The sequence below is a fragment of the Lissotriton vulgaris genome, chromosome 5 (genome assembly GCF_964263255.1).
Source record: "Lissotriton vulgaris chromosome 5, aLisVul1.2, whole genome shotgun sequence".
NCBI classification, from domain to species: Eukaryota; Metazoa; Chordata; class Amphibia; order Caudata; family Salamandridae; genus Lissotriton; species Lissotriton vulgaris.
Window position 1 is genome coordinate 738,692,916 of NC_141693.1, and position 15,537 is coordinate 738,708,452.

The 15,537-nt window shown below is 41.5% G+C and overlaps 1 protein-coding gene across 1 annotated transcript in view; it reads left to right on the forward strand.

Annotated features, from left to right (window-relative positions):
* LOC147711467 (basic phospholipase A2-like) overlaps positions 1-8,489 on the forward strand; it is a 215,838-nt gene extending 207,349 nt beyond the window's left edge. The window contains exon 5 of the mRNA XM_086922171.1: positions 6,175-8,489. Within this exon, the coding sequence (XP_086778297.1) occupies positions 6,175-6,443 (269 nt within the window). The 3' untranslated portion in view covers positions 6,444-8,489. The remainder of the gene's footprint in view (positions 1-6,174) is intronic.
* Positions 8,490-15,537: the final 7,048 nt, after the last annotated feature.

Sequence of the window (15,537 nt, forward strand, 5' to 3'; positions counted from 1 at the left end):
ATGAAGCATTTAGCACAATACGCTCTCTAGTGCTTTTTTTTTTAATCAGTCAGTTATCCAACCCTCCTCCCCCGTTATCCACCCCCTACTAGGTTGCTAAATTTAAAAGCTGTCCCAGAGGGGAGAGCTTTTGGCTCTGCAAATACTTGATATGTCTGCTCTTCCTCTGCATAACCTGAGCTGCACACACCCGTGCCCAACAACTGCTGACTTGCCGAGGGTTGTTTAAAAAGTCCACGTTGTGATGAGCTTTCCTGTGTGCTGCAAGCTCCTCCTGCTGGACAATCAGTGATAACACTTCTCCCCTGCATGGCTGCATCTCCCTGCTCCCCTCTTCACACTTTGTGCAAGCGGGAGAGAAAGATCTGGGTAAACAGCTAAGGGGCAAAGATACACCCCCCCCCCCCCCCCCCCACTGAAATGTAGAAAAAAACAGCCTTGCAAAAAGGCAGAGATGGTCCACATGGCGTCGGAAACTTGCGTTCTAATACATCGAGCAAATGAAAATGAAACTATAAGTGACCTCTAGGAATAACAACGTGCAAAAATCGATTCCCTGACGACAGTCACAGTGGACACACTCAGATCCCCGGCGACGGAGCAGCTTCTGTGCCCTTCACACCAACCCCAATGTGCCAAATTACTTACCTGCGGGGTGAACTGAACAGAATCCATGTGAGTCGGCTATACACCAAAGAAAATCTATTGTGTGAAAGATATTACAAAAGGGTGAAATTGGTTGTCTTTTAGTAGTTACTTTCATTATCAGGAGGTAAATTGGGGCTGTCTTTTTAATATTTAATTTTTTTGTATTTAACGTTACATATTTTATTCCTGTACTTTCCTGGCCGTTTTTAAACTTGCGGGATGTGTTGTAATGTGCATGTAAGGAATGTGATGAGGGAATAGGAATGGAGAAATTGGACTGTTGATGTTCAACAGCTGTTTGTGTCCGAATCATGAAATAAACTCTAACCTATTGTCTTTATCATCGAAGGCGTAGACCAGGTAGTTCTGTATTTTCACACCTAACCATTGACAATGACCACTTTGTTCCATTAAAGGATTATTTCCATCGGCTTCTACCACAACATAGATGGCAAAAAAAAAAACTATAAAAATATTGGTAATAAAAAGGATTTTTTGGGGGTATCGATAGAAAACAATTAAAAATATAACTACCTTTGTTTCCGATCTTTTCCTGAATTTACTTGGGGTGGGAGTGCAAGACGATTATACACGCAAATCGATAATCCTTAAAGGGTCTCTGGATATGTTTCTAGGGTTTCCATGAATCGCTTTTCCTTAAATGCCATGTGAGCTGTCCTGCCGAGATTTTGTTCCATTGGATGTCAAGATTACCAAGGCCCTGATTTATAGTGTAAAATTGGAGCAGATTAATAACGAGTTTTATCGAAAATGTCTGCTCACCTGGGCACGGGTGTAGAGAGACTGACAGGTGCACAGGGAATGCTGGGTAAATGTGTAGACAAAGACACTGAATTAATGCAACCATGATTGGGTTTCATAAAGCATGACTTTGTTTTGCCAGTCAACAAGCTTTATTCGACGATTGTCATAAAAGCATACAGTACATATAGGAATGTTTAAAACAAATAAATATTCTTAAAATTTAGTTAAAATAGTAAAATATCATAAGTATACTCTTAAAAGGTACTATAACACAAATCTTGAATAGGAAAATGTTTGCATCCATAATATTAAATTAATTTGTTAACAATTTGATTCTAATGGACCATGCCCACCCCAGAAATTTTGCCGTGGCTACATACACAGTCAAATTGCTGCAGGTACAGACTATTCTAAGTGCAACCAATCCACTATTGGTACCCAGCAACCTGCACATTGGGCGCAGACAAAACCGGCAGGGGGCCGCGTATGCTAGACATTCAAACAATAGGTGGCCAATAGATTCAGAGAGTGCCGGACAACCTGGACAGGAAGGTTTATCCCCTGAAGACCATCTGCTGGTAAAAGCTCTTACAGGCAAACTCCCAACTCTCACTTGGAAGTAAAGTTTACGGTCCGGGGTTTCAGAATGGTGTCCCAAAAAGCTTCCAAATTTGGGCCCTCTTTAATGTCCAAAAACATACCGGTCAAGGAACAGGGGTCTGTTTTCCTAAAAAGTTTTTGGGCCACAGACTTCCAGTATAGGTCCTTGAGTACCTTCTTGGGGGGAGACCTTGCGTTCACTGGGTCCTCCCACAATTCTCTTAGGCCAAGTTCACATAAGACACCCCGAATATGCACCAGCCACTTAATTTTATAGGAATTGCCACTGGTAATTATGTCCAGCAATCCCCGAGTATAAGTGGGCAGTTCTGGCGTGGTCCAGATCCACCTCCAGTATAAAACTGGGCGTAGGGATGCAATAAGGGCTATTGGACAGAGCCCTAGGTCATAAAAGAGGGGAGTCAGAGGGGTGCTCTGAGGTAGTTTAATTAAATTCCTTAGAAATGAATTTTCTGAAACCGACATCCCCCTGAGATTCTCGTGCCCCCACATTTCCACTCCATATAGGGCAGAACTAACCACTTTACCCTTATAAACCGTTAGTACAGGGGCTATTGGTTTCGTAAGGGACCTCGAGTGTTCCAGACACAGGGCACCTGTGAGCTGCCGGTGTTTCAGAGTAGCCAGCTCAAACTGCTGCTTCCAGCATAAATCGTTCTGGATACACACACCTAGGTAACTAAAGGCCTGGACCCTCTCCAGGGGGCGTTCATTCATAGTGACAGTACCTCTAAAAGCTTTGGGAGCATTAAAAGTCATGAACTTGGATTTGAGTACGTTAACTTCTAAACCCCGAGTGGTGCAGAATTCATCAAAAATCACCAACGCTTTCTGCAACCCACTTGGGGTTTTTGCTACTATGAGACAATCGTCTGCGAATATTAAAATCGGTACTTTAGCTCCTGCAAGGATAGGGGCATCAACGTTAGAATTAGTTAATATTCTAGCCACATCATTAATATAAAGGGAAAATAAAGTTGGGGTCAAGACACAGCCCTGCCGCATTGACATTGCCGGGGTTTCCCCACCTAACCTGAGCGTAGTTGTGGTCATGGAGTTTTATTACCAATGATAGAAGGGGCCTGGGTAAACCCATATCTTTAAGAACATTCCACAGAGTTGGGCGGGGGACCAGGTCGAATGCCGCTCTCAAGTCTATGACTCCAGCATATAAGCTGCCACAGCCCAGAATCACAGTCTTCCAGTACAGCATAGTAAAAGGCAGTACCTGATCGACTGTGCTAATGGATATTCTAAAACGCGCCTGCAAATTGGACAAGATGTTATAGTCCCGTTCTCATACCAATATTTTATCAAGGATCAGCCTGCCAAAAATGTTTGGGGAGGTGTCGATCAGGCTGATCGGGCAGTAGTTTCCGGGCAAAGATTTATCCCCCTTTATGAAGACAGGAATCATTTCTGCCCCGAACCATGATTTCGGTATGGGGCACCCTTAGCGATCATGTTTAACAAGAGGAGTATGTAATAGCACCAGGAACCTCTCTCCTGCAAGAATAGATCCGTGGGAATACCATCGATACCTGGCGCTCTATCAGGGACCACTAGGTCTAGGGCACATTCCACGTCTTTTAATGTAAATGGATCTTCCGTGAAAGGCGAGAAGGGAACCTCTGTTTGGAGATGTATGGCCTCGCCCTTCGCATATTGTGGTTCAAAGTATAATACCCATTTATCCCGCGGAACCCAGTTCTGCGGCTTCTCCGGGTTTCCATCCACACCCCACTTGTTAACATTTCAAAACCTTCGGGTGTCTCTATGGGATCCTGCCTCCTTTTGGTCATTCCACCTTTGCTCGTCCCAATTGCGTTTAGCTTTTGAGACGGCATTTTTATACGCAGCCCTGGCCAATCGGATATTTTGGCTAGACCCAGCTTTATCACTATACCCAAATCCAAGCGGGCCTGTCTGCATTCCCCTGAATACCATCTTGGTGGTTGAGGTACGTGGGGACCATTTGACCTACAAGGCCTAACAAAATAGTTTTTTAAATCTCCAAAAAAGGCCTCATGGATCCCAGTTGCCTCATTAATTACTATGGGTAATGCATCCTTTTTAAATAAAATCTCTAAATCGCAAATTGCTTGGGCTAATTTGCTGGATATAGAGTCAGCACTCTCTTGATTTAATAGAACCTTGGAGCATCGGACGTGACGAATGTCATTTGTTACAACAGTATCAGTAAGAGAGGTGGCACCCATCTCCTCTCCGAGTTGGTCAGGAGAATTCCAATAGGCGAGAGTTAAACACAAGGGGTTGTGGTCGCTCTCTATCCTTTCCGTAATTAACATATCTTGGAGGAATCTCCATAGACCCAGACTGACCAGGATATAGTCAATTCTGCTCGTTCGGGGACCATTCTCAAAGGTATTTTTCCCGGCCTTGTCACCAGCGGTTCTGCCATTGGTTGATCTTAATCCTTTATTAAGACAGAGTGAATTGATTTGAATCGATACTTGAGTCCATCTTTTAATTGGTTCAAGATCAAGTTTCGGTACCCCCCACTCCCTATCTTCTTTGTCCGATATGTTCCAGTTATCACTTAAAAGGGGTTCAAAAGTTACTTTAAAATCTCCCCCTACAATTAGATTAGAATGTACAGGTTGGGATTCTAGCATATCTTCCAAAAGTGCCATGACTACAGATTTCTTCCCTCCAGTGCTGCGAGCATAAACATTAAAAATATAAATGGGCTCTTTATTGGGAAACTCGAGTTTTAATGCCTGCAGATCACTATGATTTGTAGTTATGGCTTTGATTTTTATGGCAAGATCCTGTCTGACCCATATTGTCAGACCACCAGATGGGCGGCCTCTCCCACGCTTCTCTGCTATGATGCTATAATTCAAGTATCCTGGGAAATGCAGTGGTTCTAATAACCAGGTTTCCTGAAATAGGCATATTTCATACTGGCTTATAATGGATGCCCACTCTGGTGATTTTACTTTGGATTTTAAGCCTGCTATGTTCAATGACAGAACTGATCCAGGTTTACCATTGGTAGGTGCAATACCGTCAGTATGAACTTCCTCTGTGATAGGAAATGGAATAATAGACAAGGATGGTATATAAGCCATCTTGGGAGGAGTTTTAGGGGCATCATTTGAGACACTAGTTGGTCCTGCCCAGTGATTTCGTCATTAGTTTTCTCACTGGATGCTTCTAGGGGGACTTGTGGTTGTAATCAATCATTGCAATCTAGACTTGAATTTGCCATGGGGGAGCCCCTGTCTTGGTTTCTACTGTCATTTAGCCAATTCGAGGGAGGAGTTGATCTCATCTGAATCTTAGGACTTTGTTTATTTTCTATAGTTCATATTTCTAATGTAGTAATATTTTCTATTGACATGTTGTATAGGGTGATTAGTATGACAACACAGTGTTCTAGTGCAACGTTAGGTTTTTGAATTATATTATGATGTATCACTAGTGTTGGTTTTGCTTAACCTAATTACTGTTGATAATTGTGTGTGCTGAAACCTAACCGCTTATGCATAAATGCCAAGCTGATACTCAAATGAGTGTCTTTAATTACTTTGACCTTGATAACTTTATATTCGAGACACAAGGTTTCCCTTTATTTAACAGAATCTAGGTAGATACAAGCTGGTTTGTCTTTCTAGTGAGCTCTGACATTCGTTAGCTTCGTTTGAGGTTTTTCTGAATGTAAAAACTGTCAACAAAATTCTCTCGAAAGATATTGCTCACCAAGAAAGGGAATGGTGCAGTACAGAGCACAGTGAGAACTGTCCCAACTGAGGAGGGTATTGACACTGAAGTGAGCAGGATTTTGATTGAGAATGAAGTGTCTTACAGATCTTTTTATTCAACACAACAAGGAGCAGTACAGGGATGAATGTATGTTGAGGACACTTTCCTTTTAGGATTGATCTCAGTGTCACAAAGTGATATTTTCTAAAAGGGACCCTGCACCTGTCCCATTGTCAGCTGTGCTGCCTAAAACAGAGAATGATGTTAAGCTATACATTTTAGGATGGATAATGTATGAGCCTGGCAGTCGGGCACTAAAAGATCTGTTCATTGCTTTTATCTTTGGTCTCATGTCTTTGGACTGTCCAGGCTCTGGTTTTAATCAATCTTATTGCTTGTGCTTCATTACAGGGGGCTATCCTAAGGAGTGCGGACGAAAGACTTGTGAATGTGACAAAGCAGCCTCTCTCTGCTTCAGGAAGAACTTCAAAACTTATAAAATGAAGAACATGTTCAAACGAGATAGTACATGCAAAGGGCAAAAGCCGTCCTGTACATATCACAGCGATGCCAGCGCCGACCCTCCACCCAGCTCAACAGACATTGCGTCAGAAAAATACACCAAGGAAGCACAGGCACCTGTGCAAACGGAAACTTCTGGCACCTCAAAACAAGTGTGATTAAACACTACTGGATACCTCCCAAGTGCAATGAAGCCACACTAGTGGAAGACGCCAACTATACAAACTCAGGGTATTCACCCATCCCCTTATTTTCCCGCATGGTTCCTTTCTTAGCCCGGTGTTGGAGCTGGTTATGTTAATGTCATGTTAATAAGCTTTTATAGGGCACTTCTACCCAAAGGTGTCCTGGCACTGAGCCGTGCCTGGCTGGTTACCTCCTAAGTTGTTCCAAGCTTTTTCAGCACAAGCGATGACGCTTCTGCCCCCCCCCCCCCAATTGGCTTTTTTCACCGAGGGATGGTCACTTGCTTTGCCTCCGCGGATTGCAACGTTCTTCCGGGGATATACCATTGAAGGCGTTTTCTCATATATTCATGGCCACTGCCCGTCAAAGACTTAAAAACCGTGCAAAGTGCTTTGAATTGTGCAAGCTGTTATACTGGGAGCCAGCGGAGATGCCGAAGTTCCTTCCTAACTGAGTGATCCCTAAATCCTACACAGGGGACCAAAGCCATCATGTAGGTATAAACAACAGGAGTAAACCCATTGACCAGATTGACACCTGGGTGAGGAAGTATAAACAAACGACAGTGTCTCAATTATTGAGAAGTTTAGTTATCAAGCATGCACAAAACATTGCAAAAAAAGAAAAGTAGGGAGACTCAAAGTTCGATTAAATGTGTCCAAGGAAGCATATATTTAGAGGAGTGCAAGACAATTGAAGAATCAAGGACATAGGCGTTTATGGAAAATTTGGAAACAGTTGTATCAGCACTGCAAGCAATTAATACATAGGTAACCTGCCATTTACTCACTGACTCGCCCTCTTTCCTTTGCAGCTTCATTCTTGCCCTGGAATCCAGCCTGACTGACCCGCCGTCAACCTCTTCCTCCACCTCCTCTTCCAACCTAAGCTTCCAGGTATACAATTACCACCCACCTTCCCCCACCGCCCCTCCCTGCCTTTCCTTCCCCCATTCCAAGTTCTTATTTTCCTCTCTCCCTCTTTTGTACAGCACCTTCATTCAGTAATCCGGTCCTGATCATGATCCTAAATCACTAGGATCGAAACGCCATCGACATACCAGCACAACTTTCGGCGCCTTTCACTATGGTCCATAAAAAAGCTTTAGAATAGGTGTCATGAATTCACTTGAATAACTGACTATGAACCATAAGTCCCACTGTATATATTTGTCACTTCTTCACCTCGCGGCACTGCTGTTTTTATACTTGTTACCTGCGCCATCCACCTTTGAGAGTCACAAGCACTTGTGTGCACAAAGTTTTCGGGTTACTTATGTATTAATTTCTTGCAGTGCTGATACAACTGTTTCCAATTTTTCCATAAAACCTATGTCCTTGATTCTTCAATTGTCTTGCACTCCTCTAAATATATGATGCCTTGGGCACATTTAAACAAACTATGAGTCTCCCTACTTTTCTTTTTTCGCAATGTTTTGTGCAAGCTTGATAACTAATCTTCTCAATAATACCAGTTGAGACATTGATGTTTTATTTATAATCCCAAAGGCATCCTGGGCATTTCCCTACCCAAGTGATCCCCACTCTGTTGTTCACATTTCCTTAAGTGTCCTCTCTGCTCTAATCCTGTCCAAGACAGATGCAGGGATTCCATTGATCTCAAACTGACAATTGCTTGGTTACAACCCTATTGTCTACAGAAATCAGCCTTTCCACATCTCCCTTATTTCTAAATTATTATACACAGTGTTGTCTTTCATCCACGTCTCGGCTAATTATTCCCTGCCCAGTTCCTCTCACAGTGAGGTAACAAAACTTGAGGGGCCCCAATGCAAACCCCCTACCACTTTGGTCCCAGGGCCAGTCAGTGTACTGTGCTGATGAAGCCCCCTGGAGTTTACCCTCCCCACCCCCCAGGGGGGCTAATGTTATGCCACTGTCGTCTCTTCCGTCTTCATAATTTTAATCTACATGAAAATAATTTGGGCAATGTTTTCCTTTTTTGACCATTTTGCCATGGCCCAATGTCTGTTTAAATCAATAAATATTTTCAGCAACGTTTTAGTGTTGGTCTTAATTGGGTATTTGCTAAGCAGCCTCAGGTATAGATAACATGCATGCACGTACACACACACACACACACCCACACACACATATATATATGCACACCCACACACATACACAAGCATACACATTCGCCTACACACATGCAATGTGCTGAGTTTGAATCTCCCTCTCTCTCTGTTGCAGTGCCATCACTTCTCTATCTTCCACAAAAGATCAGAATAGAATTATGTGTTATTATGATTACTTGGTTGATAGTGTCAATTCTAGTGCTCCAACATATGTGTCAATGAGAGGGGCGGTGTATGTCAGAATATTGTGTGCAGAAATATTGTCTGACAAATTTTGTGTCTTAAATTTTGACAACAAAATTCTGGTACCACACTGGGTTGTAGAGTCCAGCCAGAGCAGGGCTGTGAGGAGGAAGCTTTTGAACCAGTTAATGCCTTCATTACTTGGTTGTCATATTAATCTTCTTTTTTCAAAGCTCTAGTCTTTCTCATCAAAGTTATGATATTTGAGGTAGGCACTGCTAACAAAGAAATAACAATGGCGAAGAACATGGGGGAGGAGTGATTATCCTCACATGGGGCACACACCATTGAAAGGAATATTTCATCAAGGAACTGCAAGAATGAGCTTTCTTGTTACAGCTGAAGACCTAGTTGATAACTCATGCAAACAACCAGCATGTACAAATAAACACCTGCTCTATGGGTGCAAAAATATAGGTGATTCAGGAGGGCTAGCTTTGGCCCTTTCAGTCATTTCTAGCCAGTGTAATCTACACTTCGTCTCCTAGGCCTCTCTTTCACCCCGATAAGCCAAAATACCTTCTATATTATTGGACCTCATAAACGCTTAACTATGGGTAGAGCCCAATACCGAACCAGTCTTTAGCTCTCAAATTATGATCAAGTTTTATAATATTTCAATTCAATATTTGGAAATAGGCATAGTAGACAGGCAGCCTGTACGAGTCTCCTGCAATTAATACAAAGAGCTAATGATACAATAAATTATATTACTATTACCAACATTGAATGAATGAATATACATTTTGTAGAGCGCAAACTTAGCCCAGGGGCATCAAGGCGCTACAGAAAGAGATCAGGGTAGGAGATTTCCAGGGATTTAAGGGCTTAGATGTTAGGACAATTTTAAAGCCAGGTCTTCAAGGCTTTGCATTATATTAAGGGCCATATGTATCATTCTATCATTTTGCGAATTCCAAATAGCGAATTTTAAGGAATCGCTATTTGGAAATCGCAAAACGGTATGTATGTAAATAATCGCTATTTTTTAGCGATTTCCAATAATTCCTTATTTGCGAATTCGCAAGTTGCGAATTCGCAAATAAGGAATACATCCCATTCATTTCTAAGGGCCTCTTGGCCCATAGAAATGAAAGGCAAAATTGCGATTAGCAATTTGCTAATCGCAAATTTTGCAAATTTTCCAGGGTGCAGGGGTGTCTCAAGAACACCCTGCTGCACCCCTGAAAATGACATGTGTGCGCATATGGCACACATACATGCCCAAAGGGCATGTATGAGCGTCACATGGCACCTTTTGTTTTAAAAAAAAATGCTTTTTGAAAAGAATTCGCAATTTACCACCAACTACAAGGTGGTGTTAATTTGCGACATCTTATTCCAAAATCGCAATTTTTAAATATTTCATACATATCATTTAGGAAATCGCATTTTGCGATTTCCTAAATGCTTGTGCAATGTTAAGGAATCGCAAATGTTGCGATTCCTTAACATTTGCGATGCGATAATTTCATACATCGCATTTCACATTTTTCTTGTCGCAAACGCTGCGAATTTCTGATTCGCAGCGTTTGCGACAAGAAAAACGCTTCATACATATGGCCCTTAGACTCCAAAGCAGTATGGACTGAGAAAGCGTGATTAAAGGATGAACTGAAAGACACTCTATCATTCGTGGTAATTCAACTAAATACATCCACGTCTTTGATTGAGTGTGCACCTTCGACTTACAACAGAATCAATGATAAAGATGAGGATTTCCACAACCGAAACCTTCAGCAGGAGTTGTCAATCACCAGCAATGCTGAAGGAGCTGATTAACCGATACAGTTCGGAAGCATTAAGCAACCTCTTACAACAGACTAAAAAGAGAGAAGGAGAAAGAATGGATCTATCCTTGTTGTGGAAAACAGATATTTTTTGCATATTTTACCAAGAGGTTTCAGTAGTTGGCAATATTCGACTGTGTAAGATAACCCACAGATAAGCACAAGTGACCGTTAACAGGTTGTCAACAAGAAAGTTCATTTCTAAAAATAGAATTAGAAGTATCAGGGCCAGTAGTGGGCTTTGCACTGATTTAGTGTGGGGTTTCTCTGTTCTTTCTAAACAGTAGCATTAAAAAAGGCCCATTTACCAGTTTGCATGAAAAGAAATCTGAAGAAATCAAAGGTGTTGACGGGATACTACTGACATCAGGAGTTTTGAGGAAAGAATCTTTAGCAGTAATAATGCTCAAAATGATTGCGGTATTTGGAATTCGACTTAACTTGATTGATGCTCCTTATTATTCAGTAATTATTGGTGTTTCTTGACATAACCCACATATTAATTGAACTACATATGAATAAAGTATGTACGTGCTGATGTTCCCCTCGTATGAACCAGGTTCAACTTCTTCTTGGCTCACAGTTACTGAATCGGAATCATCTCCTTGATCCAACCTGTATAACAAGAGTGAGAATATATCTCTTAGATTCATGAGAGTGAGACTGATACCCAAGAGCACCTGAGCCTCCCCTTTCAGCAGATTAGGGCCAGGCTCCCTCAGTCAAATGCAGCTGCCTGTGTTGAAGACCAAAGACTCTGACACAAGGTCTGGGTTCTCTAACAGCAGATGCTAGATCTCTCCGCCTCCAGTATGGTGTCTTCTTCTAACTCTTTTATACTCTTTCTAGATTATTTCTAGACTAACAACACTTGGAGTTAGGCCAAGGACACTCGTGTAGGTGATTACACATTGTTAAAATATTAACAGGAGGAGAGAGTTTTCCTCATTTAGCAGATGTTACACCATTTGTATGATTATGTTTCCTCCCCTTCTGCTCCATGCAATATTTCCATTATCACAACCCAGTCTCCTCAAACAAGAATGAGTGAGGTTGATGTAACTTTTATGATGCATGCCAAGTGTCCACACTGAAAGAATGACCCACTTCCACAAACGTGAAAAAAGACAGTATTTTCAAGGGTTCAGGAAATTCTACAGACATTTAAAGGAGACTTCACCACACTCATACTACAAATTGCTCAGTTAACCAGTTAACAGATAAGCATTTTTCTTTCCAGTGGGAATTTGAATAACAGCAAACCTTTAAAACTTTAAAGGAGGCATCTACCTCTGTACCTGCCTCATGACATACTGACTGTAGCTAAAGATTTGGCAGAGACAGGTGCCTCATACTTTGCTAAAAAAGCCATTTTATCACAGAGACCCTCAGTCTCAAAAGCAATGCATACTTTGTTTTTCTTTTTAAGTGCCCTGTTAACAGTTATATAAAATTATACCATCCATGATAGGTAATTAATGGGTATCAAAGAGGTATTCATACAGTTGAAGCACTATATGGAAGCAGCTCAACAAGATGTAATGGTATGGGCCAATGATAACAAGCATTTGCAATGCAATAGGTTTCGCATTAGGAAAGTTTGAGCTATTGGTCTTGGAACTGACACATTTTATATTTATGTGTTGGTTTTGAAAATAGAGAAATTAATAGCTTTGTCATTTACAATGCCAATACTTTTAACTTTTGCAAATGTGACACTTATAGCATTTGTAATGCAACATGTTTTGTATTTACGTGACTTAGATGTATTGATAGTACAAATAAAAATGGCTTTTAATTTTTTTAAATAATTAATACTTTAATAAAAGTTATTGTAATTTACAATGGCAATAGCTTAAACTTTTGTAAATACCTTTTGTGAAGATTATGTTCAGTGTATTTTATTGTGACGAAAATCCAAGAACAGAAGTGAAATATTAACGTCTCTTTATGACATTTGTAATAAAGATTGAAACATTGAGAGAACATATTTGAACCAGTTGTTGTTGAATGGTTGCACTGATTGATGCTGTGGTGGTGCGGAGAGATGTTGTGGTGGCGACGAGTGATGCTGTAGCGTTCAGTGATGCTGTGGTAGCACATAGTGATGTTGTGGTGCCCCTGAGTGATGCTGTGGTGCCCCTGAATGATGCTGTGGTGGTGCGATAGATAGATAGAGGGCGAAAGATAGAGTGAGGGCGATAGATAGATAAATAGAGTGACGGCGATAGATAGATAAATAGAGTGACAGCGATAGATAGATAGACAGAGTGAGGGTGATAGATAGATAGACAGAGTGAGGGCGATAGATAGATAGACAGAGTGAGGGAGATAGATAGACAGACAGATAGAGTGAGGGCGATAGATAGAGTGAGGGTGATAGATAGAGTGAGGGCGATAGAGTGAGGGAGATAGATAGAGTGAGGGCGATAGATAGATAACTAGATAGATAGATAGATAGATAGATAGATAGATAGATAGATAGATAGATAGATAGATAGATAGATAGATAGATAGATAGATAGATAGATTGATAGATAGAGGGCGATAGAGTGAGGGCGGTAAAGTGGTAGAGTGAGTGCAGTAGAGTGATGGCGTGAGGGCGGTAGAGTGAGGGCGTGAGTGCGGTAGAGTGGTAGAGTGAGAGTGGTAGAGTGAGTGCGGAAGAGTGGTAGAGTGAGGGCGGTAGAGTGAGGGCGGAAGAGTGGTAGAGTGAGGGCGGTAGAGTGAGGGCGGTAGAGTGAGGGCAGTAGAGTGGTAGAGTGAGGGCGGTAGAGTGAGGGCGTGAGTGCGGTAGAGTGGTAGAGTGAGGGCGGTAGTGTGGGAGAGTGAGGGCGGTAGAGTGGTAGAGTGAGGGCGGTAGAGTGAGGGCGTGAGGGCGGTAGAGTGAGGGCGGTAGAGTGAGGGCATTAGGGTGGTAGAGTGGTAGAGTGAAGGCGGGAGAGTGAGGGCGCGAGGCCAGTAGAGTGGTAGAGTGAGTGCGGTAGAGTGAGTGCGGTAGAGTGAGGGCGGTAAAGTGGTAAAGTGAGGGCGGATGTACCATGTTACAACGCATACCATTACAACTACCTACCATTACAACGAGACCATTACAACGCATACCATTACAACGCATAGCGCTTAGAGGTGCTGGATAGTGGTAAGTATAATTTACTATTCCAACTCCAGTCCCCGTGGACACTAGGGAAGGTGTTGGATAGTAAATTATACTTATTCCCTATCCTAGAGCGCCCCCCAGCGCAATGCGTTGTAATGGTATGCGTTGTAAAAGTTGCGTTGTAATAGTAGGTAGTTGTAAAAGTTGCGTTGTAACAGGTGTATACCGTGAGGGCGGGAGAGTGAGGGCGTGAGGCCAGTAAAGTGGTAGAGTGAGTGCGGTAGAGTGAGGGTGTGAGGGCTGTAAAGTGGTAGAGTGAGTAGAGTGAGGGTGGTAGAGTGGTAGAGTGAGGGTGGTAGAGTGAGGGCGTGAGGGGGGTTGAGTGGTAGAGTGAGGGTGGTAGAGTGGTAGAGTGAGGGCGGTAGAGTGAGGGCATAAGTGTTTGGCAGGAGCTGAAGAGGTGAGTGGCTGGTGCCTCTGTAAGGCAGGCCGACATAGGACCACCCCTTGCCCAGCCCTCCAGAAAACACTGTCTACAGGCTTACCTGTCTACACTGCTGCTTTGGAATCGGTGTCTAGTCAGATATCTGGGCTTGGGGAGGGTGGGGGGAGGGTTGCAGCTGAGCATTGAGACACTTGGGTAGACGCATGTTCATCCTTTGAACAATCCAGGTATCCGTCCATGCACCAACAACCATGTATTCATTAAAGGATTGGTGTCAGTACAACGCAGATTTTTACAACGCATTCCGTTACAACGGAATTTTTACAACGCAGGATCCATTACATCGGATGCCATTACAACGCATGGCATTACATAGCAGATGCTATTACAACGCATACCATTACATCGTAAGTATAGGTAAGTATACCTTTTTTTAAAAAATGTTATTAAGTTAATTTAATTAATTTAATTTAATTAATTTAATTAAAATACATTTTAAAATAGCCATTAATTTAATTTAATAAAATAATATCTATTTAATAAATGTAATTTTAATAAAAAAAGGAAATAATTTAATTTAATTAACATAATTAAATTAATTTAATTTACATATTTTTATAATTGAAAATAAATTAATGTAATTGAAATAATTTATTTAATTTAATTAATCTAATTAAAAATGTAATTAATGTAATAAAATTATTTTAATTTATTAAATATATTTTAATTAATTTAAAAATGGTAACTATAATTTAATTATCCCAAAACACAAACCTACCCCTGAACCCTACAATACCCCTGTACCCCAAAACCCAAACCCTGCCCTAAAACCTAAAAACACCCCTGTACCCCAAAACCCAAACCCTGCCCTAAAACCTAAAAACACCCCTGTACCCCAAAACCCAAACCCTGCCCTAAAACCTAAAACCCCCCTGTACCCCAAAACCCAAACCCTGCCCTAAAACCTAAAAACACCCCTGTACCCCAAAACCCAAACCCTGCCCTAAAACCTAAAAACACCCCTGTACCCCAAAACCCAAACCCTGCCCTAAAACTTAAAAACACCCCTGTACCCCAAAACCCAAACCCTGCCCTAAAACCTAAAAACACCCCTTTACCCCAAAACCCAAACCCTGCCCTAAAACCTAAAAACACCCCTGTACCCCAAAACGCAAACCCTGCCCTAAAACCTAAAAACACCCATGTACCCCAAAATTACTTAAATTAATATATTTAATTTATAATATTTGAAAACATAAATAAATATTTTTATTTATAATTAATAATAATTAAATAAATTATATAATATTAAATAAAATAAAAAAAATTATATACTTACCAATACTTACGATGTAATGGTATGCGTTGTAATAGCATCTGCTATGTAATGCCATGC